Source organism: Zootoca vivipara, chromosome 13 (assembly GCF_963506605.1).
Source record: "Zootoca vivipara chromosome 13, rZooViv1.1, whole genome shotgun sequence".
Taxonomy (NCBI): Eukaryota; Metazoa; Chordata; class Lepidosauria; order Squamata; family Lacertidae; genus Zootoca; species Zootoca vivipara.
In genome coordinates, this window is record NC_083288.1 from 12576022 (window position 1) to 12599483 (window position 23462).

Sequence of the window (23462 nt, forward strand, 5' to 3'; positions counted from 1 at the left end):
AATATATGAATGACAATAGATGGCATTCACCTGTCTTTGTAGGTGTAGCCCATAAAGCCTGCCCAGGCATCTCATGGGTGATACTTACAGAGGGCATTCTGTCTTACGGGTTTGAAGTTCTTTCTAATGTGACTTTCAGACTTCTGGAAGCTTATAAATTTTACTTCAAAAAATGAAGTGGAAAGTATTGCCTCATGTTCTAGTATGCAGCTGTCTATAATTTAGGTACAGATTGACAGTTGTAGCCACCAGTCTTCCAGAATGCCTGTTTAACCTCAGCACCTACATCTTCACAAGAAATGGCTTGCATGGTTTCTAAAAGTTGCTCAGATCATACTTTTGTCAAGTTGTTTGAAAGGGAAGGCGTTCTATAATTGTGGTGACTCATGGTCAGTCTTGGAAATAGTGATAAAACAAAGAGAGAGGGACATGATCTGCTATGAAGGCCTCAGGCTTGACAGTAAAACAGAGCCTGAATTACGTCCAAAGATAGGAATACAAACGTAGAAATTGTAGCATTCTTTTCAACAAAAAGCCAGTTTATTAGGCGAGAGTAAAGATAGTACAATATTTATTTTCATAACATGTAACGTATCAATGTCAAAACTCAACCCATCTTTGTGGCTACTATGGTATGGTGGTATGAGTCTGCTGCCTTATGAAGTTTATGTGGGCAGCATGGAAAGTCATATCAATGATCAAAATGGTCCCCTACAGTTTCTCCTGCAATCTCAATCAGTCCCTTACATCATCTAAAGGCAATTTGTAGTTTGATTACACTTTTTAGCATACCGGGATTTCTAAAAGTTGGAAGAACACAGATGTTTAAAATATCTGTGTACCTAACCAAGGGTAGATAAGTAAATTTTATCCAGACATTATGTATTTATCTTCATGCTAGATTGTTAAAACCCAAGATCTCCTGAGCCACATAATAACATGTTAATTGAATAAATTACTCACATACAATAAAAAGATCAGATATTAAGAAAAAAAAACCAAGCATTCAACAGTGCTAAAGTATGCAGAAGCAAACTAAGAAAACAAAATATACACCAAACAATCTCAAACCAAACTGGCTAAAGAGTTAACGTCAAAGAAAGTGCACTTCAGAACTTCTTGATACCCTCCTTAAAATTAGTAAACCAAGGGTGTTAAAATATTCATTATTTCAGCTGCAGTGCAACTGCTAAAGGCTCAATTATATAAATGTAATTTTGATCACATTTAAATACTTTTAACAGATAATATTGATATTATTTAAAATAGGTACAAATGATTTTTGTAAGTTTTTTAATGTTCCCTAACATGCATGGTTAGATAATGGCTTTATATAATATCACTAATTTAAGAAAATCTGGTCAATTTCTTTTAGATTCTTAAGATTTCAAATTCATAAATAAGTATTTTTAAATATTTTCATTTAACATTCATACTGGGAATGTTTAGCTTTGTTTCCTTCCTGTTTCCAGGTACTCATAGTCTAAAGAGAACAATTCTTTTTCTATCACAATCAAAACTTATCTGTTACTAGACTGCACACAGTAACATGTGACAGTAATTCAAATTCATTATTTGAAAACAGAATTACTAACGAAATCTAAAAGAACTGTATCACACAGGCAAAATGATCATTGCATATGCCTGCACTGTAGAATGGATTTAAGTTCTACTTTGGCAGTTTAAAACTTTCTGATTTATTTAACATAACGTTAGATCTGCCCAGTCAATATATTGATTCTGATAACATCAAAGGCTTCTTGGCTTGCGTTAACAGCTACTCAGCAGGTAGCTGCTGGGTTTAGGATAAGCAAACATCAGTTCACATATCTCTTTACTTTTAATCTGGAAGGAAAGCTTTAAAAGTTCATTTACAATATTTAGTACAGTGCTATAATACATCCATATCTGTTATCTTTGTTTTTTCCTCAATGTTTTTTTGTTTCTCCCCTCTGGATCGCAGGGTTGCCACTATTCATCGGTTCATAGGTCTTATCTTCAGGTAGGACTAGCTCATGTAAGGCTTTTTCCACCTCCGCAGTTCCAGTTGTAGGGGTTGTTTTTGGCAAGGTCATCTGAAGAGCACACCACAGCGTAGTGCGAGCTTTGCGTGTTGCTATGCACATCTCTTTAATGGCCAGCGCAAGAGCAAAAACATCTGAGATGGGGGGGGGGGAACAATATTTGATGTTGATACTCTTTTGAAGTGTTCAAAATTGTGTACTTTAGCATAGAAAACTGCATCAATGTTTTGCTGCTTTCCCTGGCTGTTGTACAAGAGTAATTCCTGTCAGTTTGAACAGTGGTAGAAATGCAAGGTATGCAAATTATGAATGCCAAATACATATTCTCCCCCTAAAGAACACAATCCACAAGGAACTTATTCAGAGACTCAGTGAACAAAAAGGAACAGCTAAACTCACATTTGTGTTTTTGCATACCTCCCACTATTTCAATAATCCATTTGCAAGAGATATTCAAGGAGATTAAGATTACTGAGCTAATCAGTCACAAGCATAATGTGAATGAAGCAGCTTTCCCTACAAGTCATGTAAACAGTAACTGATAGTTGTTTTATAAAGAATAAACATCTTTTGGGAAATCCTACTATTGGCAGGGCCTAGAGACTAAATTTTCCATGAAGTCCCTTGTAAGTAGTGAGTGCAGAAGACATCTGTAAGTACAAGTTCTCGCTCCTTAAAGGAATTTGGGTCTCCTAATTCTCCTTAAGAAGGAGTGGTGGGGTGTTTTTTCTGCATTCTACTAACATAATTAAGAGTTCTAGTTACAGGTAGGTAGCCATGTTGGTCAAAACAAAATAAAAAAATTCCTTCCAGCAGCACCTTAGAGACCAACTAAGTTTGTCATTGGTATGAGCTTTCATGTGCATGCACGCAAAAGCTCATACCAAAGCAAACTTAGTTGGTCTCTAAGGTGCTGCTGGAAGGAATTTTTTTATAATTCAGAGTGTTGCAATTACCACTGTTTCAGATGCTGGGTAAAAAAGAAACAGCACAAAAGAAGAACCATTGTCCAGGATGGAATACCACTCCTTAATTCCAGAAGACATTCTGGATTCATTGCATCAAGTAATCTGGCATCTCAACTCTGAACCTTGTACCACTGTACAAGCACTGTAATAAAAAACCCAAAAGTGCCAGGGGAGACTTACAGTAAATGGCAGTAAGCTGAGTTAGCAGTCAATACACCATAGTCAAAAGTATTTGCTTGCACAGCAATTATTGGATTGTAGTGCTCAAGTAATTTACTCCAAAGCAGCCTTGGTGAAATCCTACTGAATCTAATACTATTTTGGAAATTGTTATTTAGTACACAATGTGCTTACTCTTTGCTAAGTGTGTAAATTTCGAACAAATATATTAAACATGCCTCTCTTATTTGGGCCAAAAGCCCTGAAACGGCTCAAGGTAGAGAAACTGGGAGAACAAATATTAAAAGAAAAGTGCACCTCTATCATCTTGACATCTGGGAGCTCCTTGTCTTTGCCGATGTGAAGCATTGACAATTTCATCCTTTCTACGGGACTGCACAATGTGAATTGCTTCCAGGTGCTTGTCAAGAGCAGTAGAGATGTTAGCATGAAGAGGAGAACTTCGCAGGCGTTCCATTTTTCCCAGCAGAGTCACAACCTCCAAATATTAAAGGACAGCAATTTAAATTCTTTCATAGTTCTCTTCCTTCCTATAAAGCAGTTCTTATAAGGTCTGTTGATGTCTGTCTATAAATCCACAGCTACAAACATCTCATTTATGTCAGAACCATGTAATTAGCTTTTGGTCTTGTGTTTCTGAAAGAGCAGATCCCCAAGTCATATAGCAAGATAGGTTGATTTTAAAATAATCTTAACATAAACCTGTGGGGTCTATATAGGGTTCCTAAGTAATGTTATCCTGGCAGTAAAAAGGCCGAGTCCTAATTCACTTTAACAACATACTGTAAAAAAAGGTAAAGGTAAAGCACCCCTGACAGTTAAGTCCAGTCGTGAATGACTCTGGGGTTGCGGCGCTCATCTCGCTTTACTGGCAGGTTGGCTGCGGGAACATACAGAAAACAGATTAAGAACTACACTGACAGCTTCAGAAAGGACAGTGCCAGGTTTGGCCAGGAAAGCAAAGGAAAAGTTTTGATAATTCATTTTGGATCAGGTCTTCAAAAGAAACGCATGATGAAAAATGACCAGATATCCCTATGAAATGACTTTTCAGAAGATAAACACTGTGTTGCTAATCTAGTAATCTAAAGTAGGTCAGAAGACTATGAACCAACTACATAATCATTTCCCCAACTTTTTTCCAGCTCCCTTTCACCCCTCCCTACAACCAAACACCTTTTCTACAGTTGAATGTGCAGGTATTCTTGTGTGCAACCTGCTGTGAGATGTGAGTTCCTATGCACTGGGTACTAATCCAATCCTTGCTTTACAAGAGACTGAAACAGGACATCTCTGATGCCCTCTGATCTACTACATCACTTCTCCCAACTTGCCTGGAACTTCAGCCCCATTAAGGTTGTCATATTTCACTTAGGGAGGTAATATGAGATGGAGAAAGGTTTAAGTGCCTCCTCCTTGTCATTTCTCAAGCAGCTTTTGGAGCAAAGCAAAGAAGCCGCCACTGAGCTTCCATTGCACACGTGTAACTTGGCCCTGTGTTTTCATTTCACTTTTGTGTGTGATTTGTTCCAACTTTCAGGAATGGATGAAGTGGTCCAACTTTCGAGTGTTGCGTTTCTAACCCTTCTGCTTCCCAAAGGACTTGAGGTTCAGGGAAGGTACTGCTGGGGTTTCCTATGCTGTGTAGACCAGTCTAGTAGGGGTATGAAGCCAAGAAGCAGACAAAATGTCTCCTTTTTTAATCTGTTGCCTCTGCCAAGGCTCTGTAAATTGTAGACAGATAGGACTGGAATTAGGAGTGGCTCTGACTCACACAGAATGGAGTACACAAAGCTATTTTGCATTGTCCTCCCAACTGGAACAACTGGGAAGAACAAGCCATATGAGAATACCCTCCAACAACCATATATGTTTTGTGTTTAGAACACCTAGCATCACAATTCCAATGTTAAGGAGAGGCAGAATTAGAGGTATACTTATGCCAGTTTGGGGAACAGAAGAGGCTGATAAGGTCTTGGACGTGAAGGGTCCAAACTAGTCAACATTTGGTATTCTGACATTAAATAACTCACTCTGGCTTGTTCTCGTAACTGATCCACAATTAAGCGATCAACTCTGGATGGATTTGATGTCAGTCTTGGAATTGGAGTGTTGTTAGTACTAGACACTTTCTTCCCAGGGTAATTCTTGGCAAGAGCTGATTCAGTCTGGAAAAGATACAATTAAACTGTCATGTTAAAGACGGTAAATTATGGGGAGTATATTTTAGGAAACTTGACTTATTCTTCTTTTGGGATACAAATGATGAGGATATCTGCTTGAATACACAGCCATTATTGGCATCTCAATTGTGAAGCCAAACCCAAACTCCTGAAAATAAAAAAATAGGGTAGTAACCTATAGCACATATTTACAAAACTCAGCATCCTATTTCTAATTTGACAAAGGGTGTTGAGCTAGGCTAGAATAATTAATAATAATTATAATAATTATAATAATTTATTATTTATACCCCGCCCATCTGGCTGGGTCTCCCCAGCCACTCTGGGCGGCTAATTCAAGATCTCAAGAAGCAAAACACACCTGCAGCTGAGGTAGCAAACTGAAAACAAAACAATAATGTTACCCAAAGTACTGCAAAATAAGTAACTGCATTGCACTAATTGTTGCCATGTTGCCTGCAGAGAATAAGAATTATGCAGCATTCTGTAGAAAGGGTACAATTTAGATCTACAGTGGTCAGTGTGAAGGTTTCCCTACTAATTTTAACAGACCATAAAAAATTACATTCAGAGCCTTCAAAAAGTAAAACAGGCAAATTTTAATGTCCATTATTTTAGCTTCCAAATACCACTTATATTGGAACGGTGTTAGAACTAAAAACATATCACAGCAATTTAGAATATGCATTATGTATACTGTATACCGTGTTGGCTTTTCCCCAAGTTCCAACCATGAAAAGTTAAAGTGCGGTTAAATTCATGACCTTACAAAATTGGCTTTTATGATATCGCTGCTGAAACAGACTTACAGTAAAACGGAACGGGTGTGAGTGCCTGCATAATTTTAAGGGAGTGGCTTATATTTGGGCCAAAACGGTAGGTCTTTTAACTGGCAATCAAAGTTGCATCATACAACTAAGTAAAGGATTTAGCTCCAAGCACAAGTGACATTCTAAAATGCTACTATGTTGCAAAAAATGCAGGAATTTGTGCCCAAAGGAGGCTGCTAGAATAGAATTGTGGAATGTTAGGAAAACTGTCAGAAGTGTTTTTTTCCATTGGGCTTAATTCCACTCAAGTGGTCCACAGAAAAGTTTTGCAGCAATCAAAACTATCAGTTCTTGGACCTGGCACTAGATTTATGTTCTCTGAAAACTTTCTGACAAGCTTGAGGCTGTCTTAAACAGGATCAGATTACCAAACAATTTAACAAGACCCTGACCTACCTAAAGTAGTACTGGTTTAAACAACCATGCCAGCAATTTCCAATTGATCAGGACTGAGGACTGGGCAGCCTGTTCCTTGTCCCTGGTCATAGGCATTGATAATCAAGCTGTTCCTATAAGCTTAGCCTAATCCTTCTGTTTTTTAGATACAGTAGTGAACAGAATCTTTGAAACTACTTAATAAGTACCATATTGAGTAGTTTCAAAGATTCTGTTCACTACTGTATCTACTCCGTTTTGTACTCCCTTCTCATATGCATAAGTTTCTTCTTACCTTTTTCCGTTCTTTCTCCAAAGCTCTCCATTGTTCGTAACATTCTTCCAACCTAATATGAAGTTCACTGGCTGACCCACTCCGAGTTTTCATTGGTCTTTGAAATCCAAATGTTGGCATGAAGCCTGTGAAAGAATTGTCTCCATACATCATATCATTAAAATAAGGGTACAAGTGGCTTAAATCATCATAGGAGAACAAATCATAGGAATCCATCAGGGGAATGACAGAATGCCCAAAAGGATGGGTAGATTTCAAAGGAAATCTGTTGGAATTAAGCTGTGGAACACTTGGACTGTGCCTCAAGTCACCCATCATGAAATTGTTTGAAAAGCAAGAAGCCTGAGTGCGGTTCACACGGTTACTGACAATATTGTCTCCACTTCCTTGCCTGTGGCTACTGAAGTGACCTTGAGACTCCAGTAAATCTTGGTAAGTATTCTGTGACAGTCCATCTAGATGTTTTTGTCCGTCCTCAGCATCATAATGTCCATTCTGTGATTTAACTTGAAAATTGTGCTTGTTCACATTTTCAATGATCCCATATTGCTGCGTATAGTTATCACAAAAACCATTTGATGGTTTGATTTTTTTGTCAATAATGGACTCAAAAAGACTTTCTTCTGTTACCTTTCCCAGTCCTTCTGCATGACTGGCAGAATGAACTCTGTCTCCAGCATTGCTATCATTGAAATCAAAACCGGAAAATACTGTGGGGTTTTCTTGGCAATATTTCTGGAGCAACAAATTATTGCTTAAAGTTGCATTGCTTGATGGCAACTGAGAAAAATCATAAGAATGATTGGAACCTTTTGAACCAGCAGTTAAATGATTATTCAACTTTATCAAGGTGCTTTGATTCCGAATAGGGATGGAGGAACTGTTTTTAGTCTGTATGTTGATCCATGTTGGCCTTAGATTTGTGCCTGATGAAGAAGTTACTGGGTTTGTTGATAAGATATTCAGTGATTTGAAATATTCTGAATTTTCTGTAGCATTTGCAAAATCACCACTCCCCGAAACAGCTGTGTGAGATTTGAGGGCAAAATCTGATTTTAAACCAAAGTCAGGGGTAAATGAATTTTCATTCACAAACTGCTTTTCTGACATGAGTCCGGTAGTCTTTTGAAATGTAAAATTCTGCTGTTCTGAAGAGACATCTTCCATTTTCTTCTGGACAGCTGGTTTATTTTGAAAAAGTTTACTATAATTATCAGTATCTAAAGCTGGTAACTCAGGTGTTCCACTTGGTAATTTTTTACTCTCTTGAACACTATAATTTGCATTTTTATTATGCTTTGTTTTATTTGGATGAGAATAATCCAGGTATCTACAATAATCTGCACTTTCACCATATCTACTAAATTGTGAAAGAAGCATCTCAGCTCTCTTTTGGTGCACCTGTGCATCATGTCCTTTAGGACCTACCTTATCCCTTCCATAAGCATAAGTATCTGCTCCTGATTCTTTTATTGCTTCTAAAAGACTGGTTTGTGGGGCAAAACATGTTTTCACATATGAATAGTCTTGAAACTGTGGTGTCTTTGCATTCTCATTGTTCTGAATATTGTAACAGCTGACATGATCATTCCTGGAAGGGTACAGCCATTGCTCATCAATGTCGATGTTAGTGAGCCCATGGTAAAGGTCATCCACTTTCTGTTGCAATGCTACAGGACCAGCATGCATATACTGTTTGTCAGACACGGGCAAAGTTTCTCCACCATAAAAAGTCTGTTGAGGGATGGCTCCATCTATTGGCCTCTTTGTTTCCGACAGCAGGTCAGGGTGGTCTGTAAATCGGGTTGTGCTCACAGGCCATACTGATTTTAAGTTGGAGGCGCACGCCCTACAAGAATGAAACATAAACAGTTGCACAATTCCTTACATAGATTTTACCCTATTATACTAATCTTTGTTTTTACTTTTGGTATATCCCATGGCCAGTGTGTTGTCAGAGCTATTGCTATAATTTCAAATGAAGACTGTGAAAGCCAGAGACATGTATCAAGCTAGATCACACTAATATTTTTTTGGGGTGTGTGTGTTCAAAACCGATCCCTGAGGTCTGCATGTAGTTGGCATACTACTTGTTTAATGCACATCTTTATATATGAATGATGTGTAATAAGCTGTTTAAAGTACTTGCAAAAACCACAAATACACTAATAAAAAATGTAAGATTCAGGTTAATACGCATTGCTGCCTTCCTGATAATGGCAGCAGAAATAACAAGCTTCCACTGATGGCAGATGCAGAATATTCTCAGTGGAACAAGAGTAGCTGGAAAAAGTGAGTAGATGTGTAGGAAATTACTATCCTATGTTGAATATACTACCAACCCGTCAGCAAAATATGGCTGAGATTTATCTTGTTCTTCCAAGATGTTAGACACAAGTCCATATAAGTCTGTTTCACTGCCATAGTCATTTCTTTCTGTTTGAATCCTAAGTGGGGTGAGAAAAGTAGGTTAAGTATTTGCTAAGAATGTCTGCCTATATTCATATTTACATTTCTATTATTTCTAGCTATAACATTTGCCACCAAAATAAATAAATCAACAACAATATCCTGGAACTGCAGCTTTTAGAGCTGCCTGTGTTCCACAAAGATCTCACACATTAACAGATTGTTTGAGAGCTAGCATGGAATGTAAAGGCTGAATGTAGACCACGGAGACATTTCACCATCTATAAAAGAGGGGAAAGAACCTAAATCCCTTTAACCTCTTGACTGTGCTGCTTCCCAAGCCTACAAAGACCCACTTCACAACCATCATGTTGACTTGAAGCCCAGCAAGTTCTTTTTTTGCTCAGATTATTTATAGTACATTGTACACCAAGACATATTGTATGACCCTGAAGTTCAGAATTCCCGCAGACTAGTATGAATGACAGCATGTTCCACCTGCTGATGAGTGGAATATACAAATGATTCAATAATTTAACTTGTCCGCCTCACATGCAGACTGTGCGTATTTGACTGCATGCAGACTTGAACCACATACAATGTGTTCATCCGTGCTGCAGGCTAATCCCAAGGACAGGTGTAGGAAACTTTTTCTGGTTGGTGCATAGCTGTCAAGTTTTCCCTTTTCTCACGAGGAAGCCTATTCAGCATAAGGGAATTTCCCTTTATAAAAAAAAAGGGGAGCACTTGACAGCTATGGGTTGGTGGGACAGATCCTTATCTCACTACCCCTGCTGGGCCAAATCTGACAGGTAAGCATGTCTACCCACCTGTCACTCACCCATCACCGTGATATCAGGTGACACTGAGCTTTGACTTCAAAGCACAGTACAGGACTGTTTGAAAGTCTGTAAATAGCTCCATGCTGCTACATGAATCTCTCAAAACAGGAGGTTCAAACAGCAGAGTGGGGCTGCTTGCAAAGGAGCTTTCAAACAGTCCCACACTGCTCCTTGAACCTCTGGTTGTCAGAAGTCGAAGAAGCAGTGCAAGGATGGAGAAATGGTTTCCATTGAAACTGCTGCTAAACTGGAGGTCCCACCCACCTGTGTCTTTCAACAGTTTAGAACTGCTTACTGCTCTTGGAGCAAGGCTGCTTCTGCCACCTATCAGCTAATGGGCAGTAAAAGCATGTCTTGCTATAGCAAAGGAACAATTGGCAACTCATTTTAGGCTCCCAATTGTTCCTTTGAAGGCCTGCCCTTACCTGCCTCACGCCTGATGTCATGTATGGAGCAGGTAGGCATGGCTTGCCAAAAAGAGCATGGTGAGCTAAAAGTAAAAGCCTCCCCAGCTTCCCCACTCCAAGTTGAGGCAGCCTAGCTAAACAATCTCTTTTAAGATTTTAGACAGCAGGAAGATAAATGATGTTACTATGTTGTAAGTAAATCAACTGATAAACAGTGATGTGGTTTAACAGAAGATTTTGAACTCAGGTAATTTGTATCAATTTTCTTATGCCCTAGAGAGTGATCTTACTTGCCATGTTTATTTTACTTTAATAAACAAAGCTAAAAATGTGAAATTACCAACTTTGCCTAATACTGTATTTGCACAATGCTGTATTTTTATTTGGCAGCCATTCATTGTTGCTAATAAATATATGAAATAGAAAATTTCCATGGAAGAATGAAACACTGGGAAAGTTTTCAAATAAGGGATCCATAGATTCAGTGAGCTATACCAGGATCTCAAGATCATCTAAATCACACCTCTGTCCTTTGACATATGCTGTACACTAACCCACTTCTAGTGGTGCTGGCAAATTTCTCCCAAGCCAGGTGCAGAAGAGTATTTCAGGGCACTGGAAAACCCACCTCAAAAGGAAAGGTATGTTTTATAGCAAGTGTGAAGAAACTTCAGCCCTCTAACTAATCATTCATTGTCATTGGCCATGCTTGCTAGAAGTTGTAGTTCAGCAATATCTAGACGGCCAAAAGTTCCTAACACCTATTTTACATACTCCAAACTTCCTCTCCCACTCAAATCAAAATCTGCCACTCTCTCCACGCCCTAAAGCCATCCCTGCTACACACTCTGAACATTAGCCTTCCTTCCCCCATTAGTGGAAAAACAACAGCACAAATAATTTTTCTCTTCCCTCGCTTGCTCCCTACCTTCTTCTATTGCCCTCACTGATGTGGTGCAGTAGATTATACAAAGTGTGATGGGGTGCAGTGAACTATGGAAAATGTAGTTCTTACAGTTCTTGCAACTTCAGGAGCTCTTAAAATAACTACAGCCACAAATCCATCCTCTATTAGACTGAGGGGTGGGGGGTGGGAAAAGGAAATATTTCTTTTCAACTCTCCCATAGCCTCTGCTGCTCCCACCAATGACATGGGCAGGGGGAGTGTGTTTGGGGTATAGAAGAGGGTATAATAACACCTTTCTGAGTTCTAAGTTTGGCTCAGGATTTCCACACCTACCCACCCACCCTTAGTTTTCCAAGTTTTCATATGGAAAGCCCAGAAAAAACCCAGAACCAATCAGGAAAGCATCAGAGGGGTCGCTCATCTCGTATGCTATAAATAGGTGGTAAGAACAGAATGAAGTGGCTGGTGCCTGACAGACACCTTTACACCTTTATGGGACAAATTAAAGGAATATAAATTAAAGAAAGTGAGCACAGCTGCATTCTACATCAAAAAGCAAAAAAACTTCAGAGTTGCTAGCCTGACCTGAAAAGAACTCCATTCTGACACCAAATATAGAGTCAAGATGAATCTGAACATAAAAAATAAAAACCCATCATGTTTTTTGGACATATATTGTCAACTTGTACCCTTCAGTCCTGTAGAAATGACCAATTAATGCAATGAAAATAAGCAAACTATTTACCATACATTTTTCTCTTCCTAGTCATATAACAGTTAAATTATGTACCTGTTCTTTACACTAATCTGAGAACTAGGGGGTTGTTTAATATCATCTGCATATGTAGACCATGGGACATAGAAAAGAGAAGAATCAGCGTGGTTTGAACATTCAGAAGCTGTAGAAATTGAAGTACTGTAAGTCTGCCGTAAGTCTACATTCTCTTCACTCTGTATTTTAAATTCAAGAAGAGAAAATTAATATTAAAATATTATTTATTTTACTACATTAATTTCATAATTAATTTCCTAAATTGAGAATAAATTGGTTGGAAAGGACCAAAGGCCAAAGTTCAGCTAATTGGTTCCAGACAGTACAAGTCATCCCCATGACTACTGCAAAGTAGCCACATCACAACACACTAAAGAGAGATTACTCAACCACTTTGACTGGTTGGGGGGGGGGACTTTTACTGATCTGAAATAGGCTACAGCGAAGGTATATAATAGCAACCACAAATACAGTTACATTCTGCTTTAAAACGCTTGAGAATATTTATCCCCACAGTTCCAGAGATAATGTTCTAAAATTTTACATACTTCTGTTTTCTAGTTTCTAAGAAAACCAGTAAACAACAGTAAATAAAAATTGTTTCCAAATTAATCTCTGAGGTAGGAGTAAGTTATTACTTCTGGCAGTTAAAGGGAATATGTTGTTGAAACTTAACAAATTATACAACACTTTGTACTTTCATTTATTACTAAGGCATCCAGTGTGCAATCAGTTTTACTTGTGTAAATGAATAAAGTATGCCAAAGTGATGTGTTCATCATATGACCCCAATGAAGTAATCCTAATCCACATTTTTGTATACTGGATGCACGAAAGTGTGATGTCCAGGGGGAAACATCCAGCAATAGAGTAATGTGTGTAATGTTACATGCCTAAGCCCATGTGGTTTACAACACATTCTGTCTCCACAGGAAATATAAGCTTATAAGTGCATTGTGATACTTGATCAAAGTAACTGAAAATGAAAACTGAGTATGCCTTATATGCATTTAATTTTAATTGGTGAAATGATTCCTTGTTCAGTTTCCATGGCTGTTCATTCACATATATTATCATTTATACAGTACTTTTAATGAACAAAATATTTTACAATTCTCTTTAATGTTTTGAAAAATGAATTTGAAATATTTTCTAGTTTTATATTCTAGCATCAAGTCTAACAACCTGCACCAGCTGTAAGGAGCTAAAAAGACAAGACTTGTATAAGACCTAAAGCAGGTTTTACTTTTAATTCATTTTTTTCTTTTTTTCTATCAGAACTAAGTTTACATTACTTTTGCATTAAAAATCCCTCATTTCCCTCACACAAGCTTTCTTTATTTGTTAAACAATTGAGAATTGGATATACTTGCCAAACTACTATACTTGGAGTAATTACTCCAAGATCTTTTGGAAGATAGTAATCTACCTTCTGCCCACCCAAGCTAGACAATTCATGGCTAAGTGAGAATATGAAAATGTTTGAAGCAGCTATGGTTGCACAAATTCATTATGGACAATTCAAAGTTACACCAATCTGATTAGTAGTACATTTTAACATGCAAGTGTTAAACTGAATTTGCTAAACCTTTCTTTTAAAAAGGTAAAGGGACCCCTGACCATTAGGTCCAGTCGTGACCGACTCTGGGGTTGCGCGCTCATCTTGCATTATTGGCCAAGGGAGCCGGCGTATAGCTTCCAGGTCATGTGGCCAGCATGACAAAGCCGCTTCTGGCAAACCAGAGCAGCACATGGAAACGCCGTTTACCTTCCCGCTGTAGCGGTTCCTATTTATCTACTTGCATTTTGACGTGCTTTCGAACTGCTAGGTTGGCAGGAGCTGGGACCAAGCAACGGGAGCTCACCCCGTCACAGGGATTCGAACCGCCGACCTTCTGATCAGCAAGCTCTAGGCTCAGTGGTTTAACCACAGTGCCACCTGGGTCCCTAAACCTTTCTTTTAAATCCCATTAAAAGTTAGGATTCCTATAAATTATCTATCAAAATTGGATGGTTAGCTGAGAAGCAAATGGAAGATAGTTAGCTATTCAGAAATTTTATTTTTAAAGGCTATATTATTTTATTTGCAGATGCAGTCAGAAGGAGTTAAGATACTGTGTACTACTCTCTCGCTGAAAGATGGGGCCATTTATTAATTAAATTTATTCCCCATCTATTCTTCCTGAAGAATGCTGAAGGCAGCTAACGACATAAAATCCATAGACACAATTTTCAATAATTAAGGATTGGTTATAGAAACCACAGTGCCTATATATACCTATCCCCTTCCAATAACCTTGAGAAATAAAAATGTATTCAAATTCTTCCTGAACACAGCCTTGGAAAAAGTATGTCTGGTCTTCCTCAGAAGGGTTTCAGAGATGGGGTACTGCCAGAGAAAGCCCTTTTGTATTTGTACACTACAAGCCATCCATGGTATGGAGAAGTATGAACCTTCCTCTCTATATCACAATTTGTATTTGTCTAGCACTCCATACAATAGGTAGCTTACTAGGACAGTTGATATAGTTGTAGCTCTATAAGTAAGAAAGAGGTACCCTACTAGTCAAATTAGCTCAAACTACCGGTAAATGACCATCAAGTTAACAGAGCAAGAAAGCAATAGCCCTGCCACACTGTTGTCCCAGAAACAGGTATTCAGTCAAACACTGTCTCTGAACCTGGATCATTAATCTACAGGGCTGCATCAGCACATCAGCTCATCAAACTAGAGGACATGGCACCACACTAATACAGCAATTGGGGGTGTGAAGATAATTTAAAAGAAAGAAAGTCCACTATTCACTGAAAATATTGGATACTTCTACTATAGATGCCCAAGCAGTGTTTGAAAATAAGGAACTCTTTACCTTTCAGATCAGCTTGAAAGCCCACACACACTACTCTGGAACTCCTTGGAGAATTTGCATGTTAATAGAGTTAACTGCCATTCAAACATGGCCATATGCTTTTTCACCCAGGTTTTCTTAAAACTTAACCATCTCTTACATTGTTTTAATTGATATCAGTCAAATATGTTTAACTTAAAGTTCAGCTATAATGAGTTATCATGTACTTAGAAGTGAGTGTTGAAATGTAACACATTAGAAGGGGAAGTATTTCATGTAATCCCATCCCTTCCAAGTTCTTCTAGATATGACAAGACACTGAATATAGACGGCTGCCCTCCTGGATATCATTGTAGGACAGAGATGATAAGGAAATAAGCATTAGAGCAGGGGTTCCCAAACTGTGGTCTGCAAGCTACATTCAGGTGGTCTGCAGTGTGTCTGAATTTGTGGCTGAAGGTGGAAGATGACATAGCCACACCATACTGATTTTTAATTGTATTTTTATTGCTTCTTTTATTTCTCATTTTGTATTTTACTGGATTACAATTTGAATTTGATGGGCTTTAAATTATAATACAATGAATCAAATACAATATATAAGAACTAAAAGAAGCAATAAAAGTAAAATTAAAAATTGTACAGCATCAAGTACAGTGAACTGCAATTTCTACAACAGGCATAAAAAATAATTGTGGCCTGCAAAAAATCTCAGGAATTTTCAAGTTGCCCTGGAGGGTGGGAGTTTGGAAACCACTGAACTAGAGTAACATATAAAGAGCCAACCCCCGTGATACTTTAATTTATAGTACCCTGTTATTACTCAAGTACAGAAATCACATGAGAAGAAGCTCTAATCCATTTCAAATACAGTGTTTATTATCAGGCCAGTAAAATCAAATACTGTAGAACCATGCCAATAGTGTAATGCTAGTAATGCTACATAATGCTTTATTATGAATACTCTCTAATGTGTTTCTAAAAGACAATTATCTCAAGATGATTAAAAACTGACTGAACCTGCAATTTGTAGCAATCATAGAAGGAGCTGCAACCTGTCATGATAACGTTATTGAACACATCCGTCAGTCTTCCACTGGACTCTGCACTATTCAAATAGCGGCTGGTGCCTCTGAACGCTACTTTGGGCTGAGACAAAAAAGTGGAAAGACAAATTAACCTACATCTAAATTGTTTGTTTTACAGATACCAACACACACACACACACCCCTTCGGATTGCCTACACACTGCATTATTATGCTGAGTTTGAGAGAGCCAGTCTATTGCATACACACCCCTCCCCATTTCTCCAAAGTGTCAACGAGCCCTGATCTGCAATCAATCTCCCTCTGTGTGTGTGAGAGCCGTGAAGGGGGGGGGGCTGCACAGGTGCATTTGACTCTTTCAAACTCTGCTTTTAGGGACCTAAGCCGACTCAGAGCCAAACAGGTGTCGCTGCTCTGAAGGCAATCATTTCTCTGCCTAGGAACAGCTGAGAAATGGCAGGCAGATGAGGAAAATTGTGGTGTAAAAAAACAAAAAAAACAAAACAAAACAACCACCCACGACTCGGCCAACAGTTGGTTCCACACAACCGGGTGTCTCAATTCTGGTATCCCAGGGACACGCCGAACTTGTCGAGTCGTCCGCTTCCCCAAATGCCGCCCTCTGCACTCCCGCCTTGCTTCCTCAGACTCCTCAGCCCGCGACACCCGTTCCTTCTCGTCTCTCCCCTTCCGACGACCCCTTCCCCCCCTCCATCTTCCTATTCAAACCTAACTCAGAAGAGCTGCTTTCCCACTTTCTGGGGAGGGGGAGCCCACCAGGCGCAGCTCTCCCCACCATTTCAAGACCCCTCTGCCCCCTCCTTACTCTTTCGACAGCTCCCCCCCCCCGCGCGGCTCCCTTGGGCCCTTCTCCCCCCTCAGCGCCCCGCTCCCCTCAACCTACCCGCCCTAGAGAGAGCAACCCCCGTCGCTTGCTCTCCCTCCGCTCGGCCACCCCCTCACCTCCATCCCCTTCCCTACACAGGTTTAAGGGCGCCTCTAACTCCACACACACCCGCCCCCTCTTCAAGGGAAACCAGGGGCCAAAGAGGGGCGTCGCGCTGCCCCCGCCATGACCGCACAGGGGGGCGTGGTAGCTCCCTTCACCCTTCAGCCCAGACTGGCTCTGACGGCGCTGCGGAGGCGAGAACAGCCAAGGCAGCCGTTACCAAGCTTGACAGGGAGGGGGGAGGGGAGGGGACGGCCGGGTGGCAGAGAAGGGGCCCGCCGAGGTTCTCCCTCCACCGCGCGATTGGCCTGCACCTGCAGCCGTGCGGCCAATAAGGCGCCGACTTTCCTCCCTCCGCTCCTTTTCCTCCTCCCACGTAGGCCCGCCTCCTCCCCCCTCAGGTCTCAAGACATTTAACCACGAGGGTATGGAGCTCAGGGCCACCAATAGAGGGCGGAGCCCGAGGCAAAAGCCTAAGTGTGATTCCAGTACGCCTCCCCTCCCCCTGCTCGCGTTAACTGGCGGTTGCTGACGTCCGTCTCCGGAGAGGTGGGCCAATCCCATGTTCATATAGGGCGCACCACCTCCTCCTCCAAACCCCCAGATCAGCGCCGGCTTCTTTGCGCATTGGGCAGCCCGCGCGTCCAATCGCAACCTCTCCTTTCTTTTTTGTCCCCTTCCGCCTACCCCATTCAGCGGACCGAGGGTCACCTGGCGCGCGATTGGACGCGTCGCCGCCTGCCCAATGAGAAGCCGGCAAAGTGGTTTGTTTACCCGGTGATAAGCAAAAGGCGGTTGGAGTAGTAGAGCTTCAACCCTTTTCCCGCTCGAAAAAATAAAGCGGGGGAGGGGGGGGAAGCGGATTGAGGAAATCCGTGGTGGGATTGAGAGAGAGAAGAGGGTAGATTTAAAAACTGAATTTTAAAGAACTGAACCAAAAAAAAAACCTGAGGTAAACCTACAGCTGGTGAACACGTAGCATGGGGAAGGAGAGCTTTGAGAAGGACTCAGGCACAAGCAGGCTAAGATTCAGCCCTATATTCTCCTCGCCACCCCCCCCCCAAAATAAAAACACGTGAAAAGGAAATATGTTGCATATGCACTGTATTCAGGATTTGATACGGGGAGAGCCCCACTGCACCTCGACCATTTTAGGGGTTGCATAAAAACCTAAGAGAAGCTTGCTGGGTCAGGCTAGTGGCCCAACTAGTCCAGCATCCTGGTCTCACAACCAGATGCCCATGGTAAACCCACAAGTGGGATATGAGCACTCTCCCCTACCCTGATTTCGGAAGGATACTGCCTCAGACCTTGGAGGTAGAATACAGTTGTTATGGACAGTAACCACTGACAGCTTTATTCCCCTAATCCTCTTTTAAAGCCATCCGGGTTGGTCGCCGTCACTGTCCTCATGTGGGAGTGAGTTCCGTCGTTTATGCACTGTGTGAAGAAGTGCCGGTACTTTATTATATCCTGGCATTCAGTTTTGCTAGTGTCTTAATTTTATGAAAGGGCAAACGAAACACTTCCACGCATAATTCTATAAACTTCAATCGTGTCACCTCTTATTTGCGGCTTCTCTGAACTGAAAAAATCCCAAATGCCACAACCTTTTCTCATAGGGAAGTTTCTCCATCATTTCGGTTGCCCATTTCCAAACCTTTTCCAACCCTCCAATATCCTGTTTGAGGTGAGGTGATGAGATTCATACCCAGTATTTCAAATGCAGTTGTGATACAGATTTATATAACATGGCAGTTTTACTTTCAATTCTTTTCCTAATGATCCCTAGCATAGGATTTGCCTTTTCCACAGCTGCCAATATACTGGGTCAACATCTTCAAGCTGTCCACTATGACCCAAGGTCTTGTTCCTGGTTCGTCACTGCCAGGCCCCATGACACCATCATCCATTGCAGATAATGAAACATTCTGTCTGTCAGCACTTAGAAAAGGATGCTGTGGTTACTAAGACCCAGCATGGGTGTCTCATTCCAGACAAATCTCATTTCTTTTTTCGATAGAGTTACAGGCTTGGTGGATTAGGGGAATGCTGTAGACATAGTGTATCTTGATTTCAGTAAGTCCCCAATGATATTCTTACAGAGAAGTTGGTAAAATGTGGGCTGTATGAGGTTAGGTGGATTTGTAGCTGGTTGACTGTTGTCTAATGGAAATGTTGCTTGTGATGGTGAGGTACGGTATATATTAACCCCTTCATGGCCCAAGTGGGATTCGACATGAATACGTTCAGCATCGACTCTAAGTCACCAGTATCTCTTCTATCCTGTAGCATGGATGCAGCCCTATGTGCTGGTCTGAAGTATATGCAGTTGTCTCTGAATTTCTGTCCAACATGACACCCACTGGGGCACATGTCTTCCTTGCAGATGTCTTCCTTGGTGCCTCTGGTGTCCTCCCCACCCCACCCCCGCAGCCCTGAAATTAGACATTATATTGTAGTCCTTTTAGGAACCCAGATCTCAAGCCACTTAGGACTTTATAGGCAAGTAGCAGCAGTTTGAAAGCACGTCAAAGTGCAAGTACTGTAGATAAATAGGTACCGCTACAGTGGGAAGGTAAACGGCGTTTCCGTGCGCTGCTTTGGTTTGCCAGAAGCGGCTTAGTCATGCTGGCCATATGACCTGGAAGCTGTACGCCGGCTCCCTCAGCCAATAACGCGAGATGAGCGCCGCAACCCCAGAGTCGGTCATGACTGGACCTAATGGTCAGGGGTCCCTTTACCTTTACCAGCACAGAGCAGAATTGTGTCCGGAAACAGAGCAGCAACCAGTGTGGCTGTTTAAGAACTGAAAATATAAGTTCAGTGTAACTAGTCAGTTAGTAGCCTAACTGGTGGATTCTGTACAAACTGGAGTTTCCGGGGGGGGGGGGGGGAGAGCCTGAATGGCAGTCCTACATACAGTGTACTGTAATCAGGTTCCCTAGAGTTTACCCACACGTCTTTTGCATTTACTTGTGTAAGGGAACTCAGGAGTGATCCTGTCACCACTTAGATATACAACTGTGATAGGATCACCACTTAGAGCAGGCATCCCCAAACTTCGGCTCTCTAGATGTTTTGGACTACAATTCCCATCATCCCTGACCATTTGTCCTGTTAGCTAGGGATCATGGGAGTTGTAGGCCAAAACATCTGGAGGGCCACAATTTGGGGATGCCTGACTTAGAGAGTGTAGTAAACTTGCATAGCATCCTGATCTTTTCCAACCTCTGTTGGTGATTTGTCTTTTCTGGCCTCTCTCTCCATCCATTCTCCCATACCTTCTCTCTTCTCCTAGTACCAACAGCATGTCAATACCATGACACACAATGCAGAAGTTAGAAGTTACTGTAATAAATTTGAGTGGTGCTTTGTATAGTTTATCTATGTTAAACTGATTTTAACTATTTTTATGTATATGTTTCAATTAATATTCTATTGAAACATGGGGAAAACAGTTTAAAATCTGTGAAGTATATACTGTACAGGTTGGGAATCAGAACAGACAGCAGATGGTGCTAGAAGCAAAGGCAAATTTCATTGCTTGAGTCTATATTTGTGTCCAATGCTTTTTTAAATAATCAGTATAGGAATTTTCTGTGAGCCTCAGCTGGGAGTTGGCTAGGTTTTCCCAGTTGTTGTTTTGTTTTGCCACAGTATAGAGCATTGAAGTTCTCAAACCCATATTTAAGGCCTAATCAATGCAGAATTAGATGTACTTACGCACACATGCATACTCAACTTGGCTGCCCCAAAATCCTCTTACTCTTCCCCACTCCCCCACAAACAATATTTTGTAAATGGAAGTAAAATAACACTGCCTACGCCATAAAATATGTACGAATTGATCCGGAAATGGTGTCGCTAGTTTGGGACAACTTGGCTCAGTAAGTCCACAACCAAGTTTTACCAATGTACAGACAAAAGTATTGTAGCCTTCCCAATTGCAAAAGAACTGGCTTCCCACCCTGCTTCAGAGTTTTTGGCAGATTATGCAAACTAATAGTCCTTAGTCATGTTCCAAAGACAGAGTGGCAGAATGTGCTGCCCAGGTTTTTTCTTCTGTTCATTACCAGTAATTCTAGATTTTAAGAACAACAGAGCTCAGGGTGGTTGCCAAAAATCCAAAGTATAAAAATAAAACAAAATGAAATAAAACACTAACTAAAATCACTGACAAAAACAACAATAAGAAAACACCCAATTTCCAAAAGTTTGGAGAGGCTAAGGAAGAATATCAGTAGGTTTTTCAGAGGAGCATGTTATCACACTATCACAGTTCCGGGAGACACGGCAGAAGAGCCGGTGTTTCCGATAGATGATAACATTTAAGTGGACCCAGATACAACCTGAAACCATTAAATAGTTTTCAGAACAGGTGTTATAGGTTATTACCTAGCTTAGCCATACCTGTCAGCAGATTGGTGCTGATGTTTTATACTATCTGCATTTTCCAGACAGACTTCAAAAGTAACCCTCCATAAATCTCATTGCAGCAGTCTAGTCTGAAAGACTCTTTAAGGCCGGATGGCAATAGCTTGATCATTGTCTACCAGTGATATGGGAGATTTTTCATTTTCTTTACACAACACTTGGAGCTCCTTTCTGGAAATTTCTCTTCCCCCTTTCATGCAGGTACAAAAGTATCCGAGACACATTTTGCTGGCACAAAAGAGCTGCGCATTTTCAATAAATGCTAATCTGTAGAACTGAAATACTTGTGCTGCACCCTATACATACAGACTTTGGTCCAATCAGTAACAGACAGACAATTTACCTGTTCTATTATTCTCTAGGACTCAGAATTGGAACCAAGTTTGCAGTCCCAGAGGGACATTGGATTAGGAAGAACTGAGAAAACAACTCTTAAAGAAAAGCAAGGAAAGATGGAACGGAAAGAGGTATGTTTAGCCTTAGGAAAAGAAGATTAACAAAGAAGTCATTTGCACACTTCCCCCGGGGAATAAGTTGCATTGTGTTAAGCAGGACCTACTGCTGAGCAAATGTATCTAGAATCAGAGTATGAGAGTGGGGGTGGGGGAAAGAAAGTTTTTTTTTTTAAAAAAAAAAACCCACCACCACCACCTTGATTAGAACAGGCACTCATTTCATCTGCCAATAATGGGGCAAGAAAAAAGACAAGGGATTTAAGCATTGGGGTCAGGATCCTAGATTTACTTATATCTAAATCCTACCAGTGCAAGTTGGGAATAATTACAATTGCATGGCTCAAAGCATATGATTTCAGTCAACTCAATAAATTGACATGCGGTAAAAAAGAAAATAAAAATGGATATAATCTGCAATAATTTCACTAGCAAAAATGGTCATCATTATAGCAGGTTCTGTGTGGAGAGTAGGGAGGGTTTGAATGCTGTGAACCCCCATAGAAGGTTTCAGCATTCTCCTACTCAGCCCCTATCAGGAGGAGTTGGGCCATCTACCGGTAATTTCCTGTGGGATGTACCGTACTTTGAAATTAAGTGGGACCTACCATAAAATGTTGCTGTGTATCTTTACCTTACAGCAGAAGTGTTTTTCTCAGGTTTCTGCCTGCTAGCCAACCATGCCCTCTCTCAGGATACTATACAGTGGTACCTCGGTTTATGAAAACAATTGGTTCCGGAAGTCTGTTCATAAACTGAAGCGTTCATAAACTGAAGCGAACTTTCCCATTGAAAGTAATGGAAAGTGGATTAATCCGTTCCAGACGGGTCCGCAGAGTACTTAAATTGAAAGTACTCAACCTGAAGCGTACTTAACCTGAGGTATGACTGTAGTTTCATTCAGAAAATGAAAGCTCATTGCAGATTAAGTCTGCATTACCCTGCAGTGCATCTATTTGAAAACAGATGTAGGCAGTCCTGGCAAAGGTGTGTGTGTGTGTGTGTGTGTGTGTGTGTGTGTGTATCCACATTTGTGTAATGACATTTTGGGTGTGCATATACAAAGACAGCAATCACCACCTCCTTCTTTGTTCTTCTGGGATATTTGTAGGGAGGAAAAGGTGTGGATAGCTTCATCAATGGAAGAGTTTTCAAATGTGTATCAAGTAACCATACCCACTCCTGGATGGCAGGATCTAGAATCATTTTAGATTGATAAAGCAGCATGTTGAGGATGAGCATGAATGATTCCAGATTGAGGAAAAACTACACTTGTGTTACAAGCGGGTTACTGTGAACACAACCTTTGTTAGCTTTGGGCATGACAAGTAACCAAAAAGAGACTATTACCGTGTTTCTCATATTATAAGACATGTCTTATATTTATTTTTTCCTCAAAAAAACACACCATGGCTTATTTTCAAGGGATGTCTTATTTTTTTTCTCCTCCTCCTGCCATGGCCGGCATTGCTGCTGCACCTATCACTATGTCTTATTTTCGGGGTATGGCTTATATTCCTTGAATGCTTAAAAATC

General features: G+C 40.6%; 1 protein-coding gene across 4 annotated transcripts; it reads right to left on the bottom strand.

The window, feature by feature from the left end:
- Positions 1–524: 524 nt before the first annotated feature.
- Positions 525–17245, bottom strand: MEIOC (meiosis specific with coiled-coil domain). 4 transcript variants are annotated; one of them, XM_035135831.2, is made up of 8 exons: positions 17070–17245; positions 16062–16190; positions 12211–12371; positions 9198–9302; positions 6856–8704; positions 5206–5340; positions 3470–3650; positions 525–2158 (listed from the first exon to the last, which is right to left on the bottom strand). In XM_035135831.2, exons 2-8 carry the CDS (start codon positions 16101–16103, stop codon positions 1929–1931), a joined length of 2703 nt encoding a protein of 900 aa, XP_034991722.1. In that variant the 5' UTR covers positions 16104–16190; positions 17070–17245; the 3' UTR covers positions 525–1928. The 4 variants fall into 4 exon arrangements, with proteins under 4 accessions (XP_034991722.1, XP_034991723.1, XP_034991725.1 ...); XM_035135832.2 differs by lacking the exon at positions 17070–17245 and having other exon boundaries at positions 16062–16875; XM_035135834.2 differs by lacking the exons at positions 12211–12371; positions 16062–16190; positions 17070–17245 and having other exon boundaries at positions 6856–6980; positions 9198–9872.
- Between the last annotated feature and the right edge of the window lie 6217 nt (positions 17246–23462).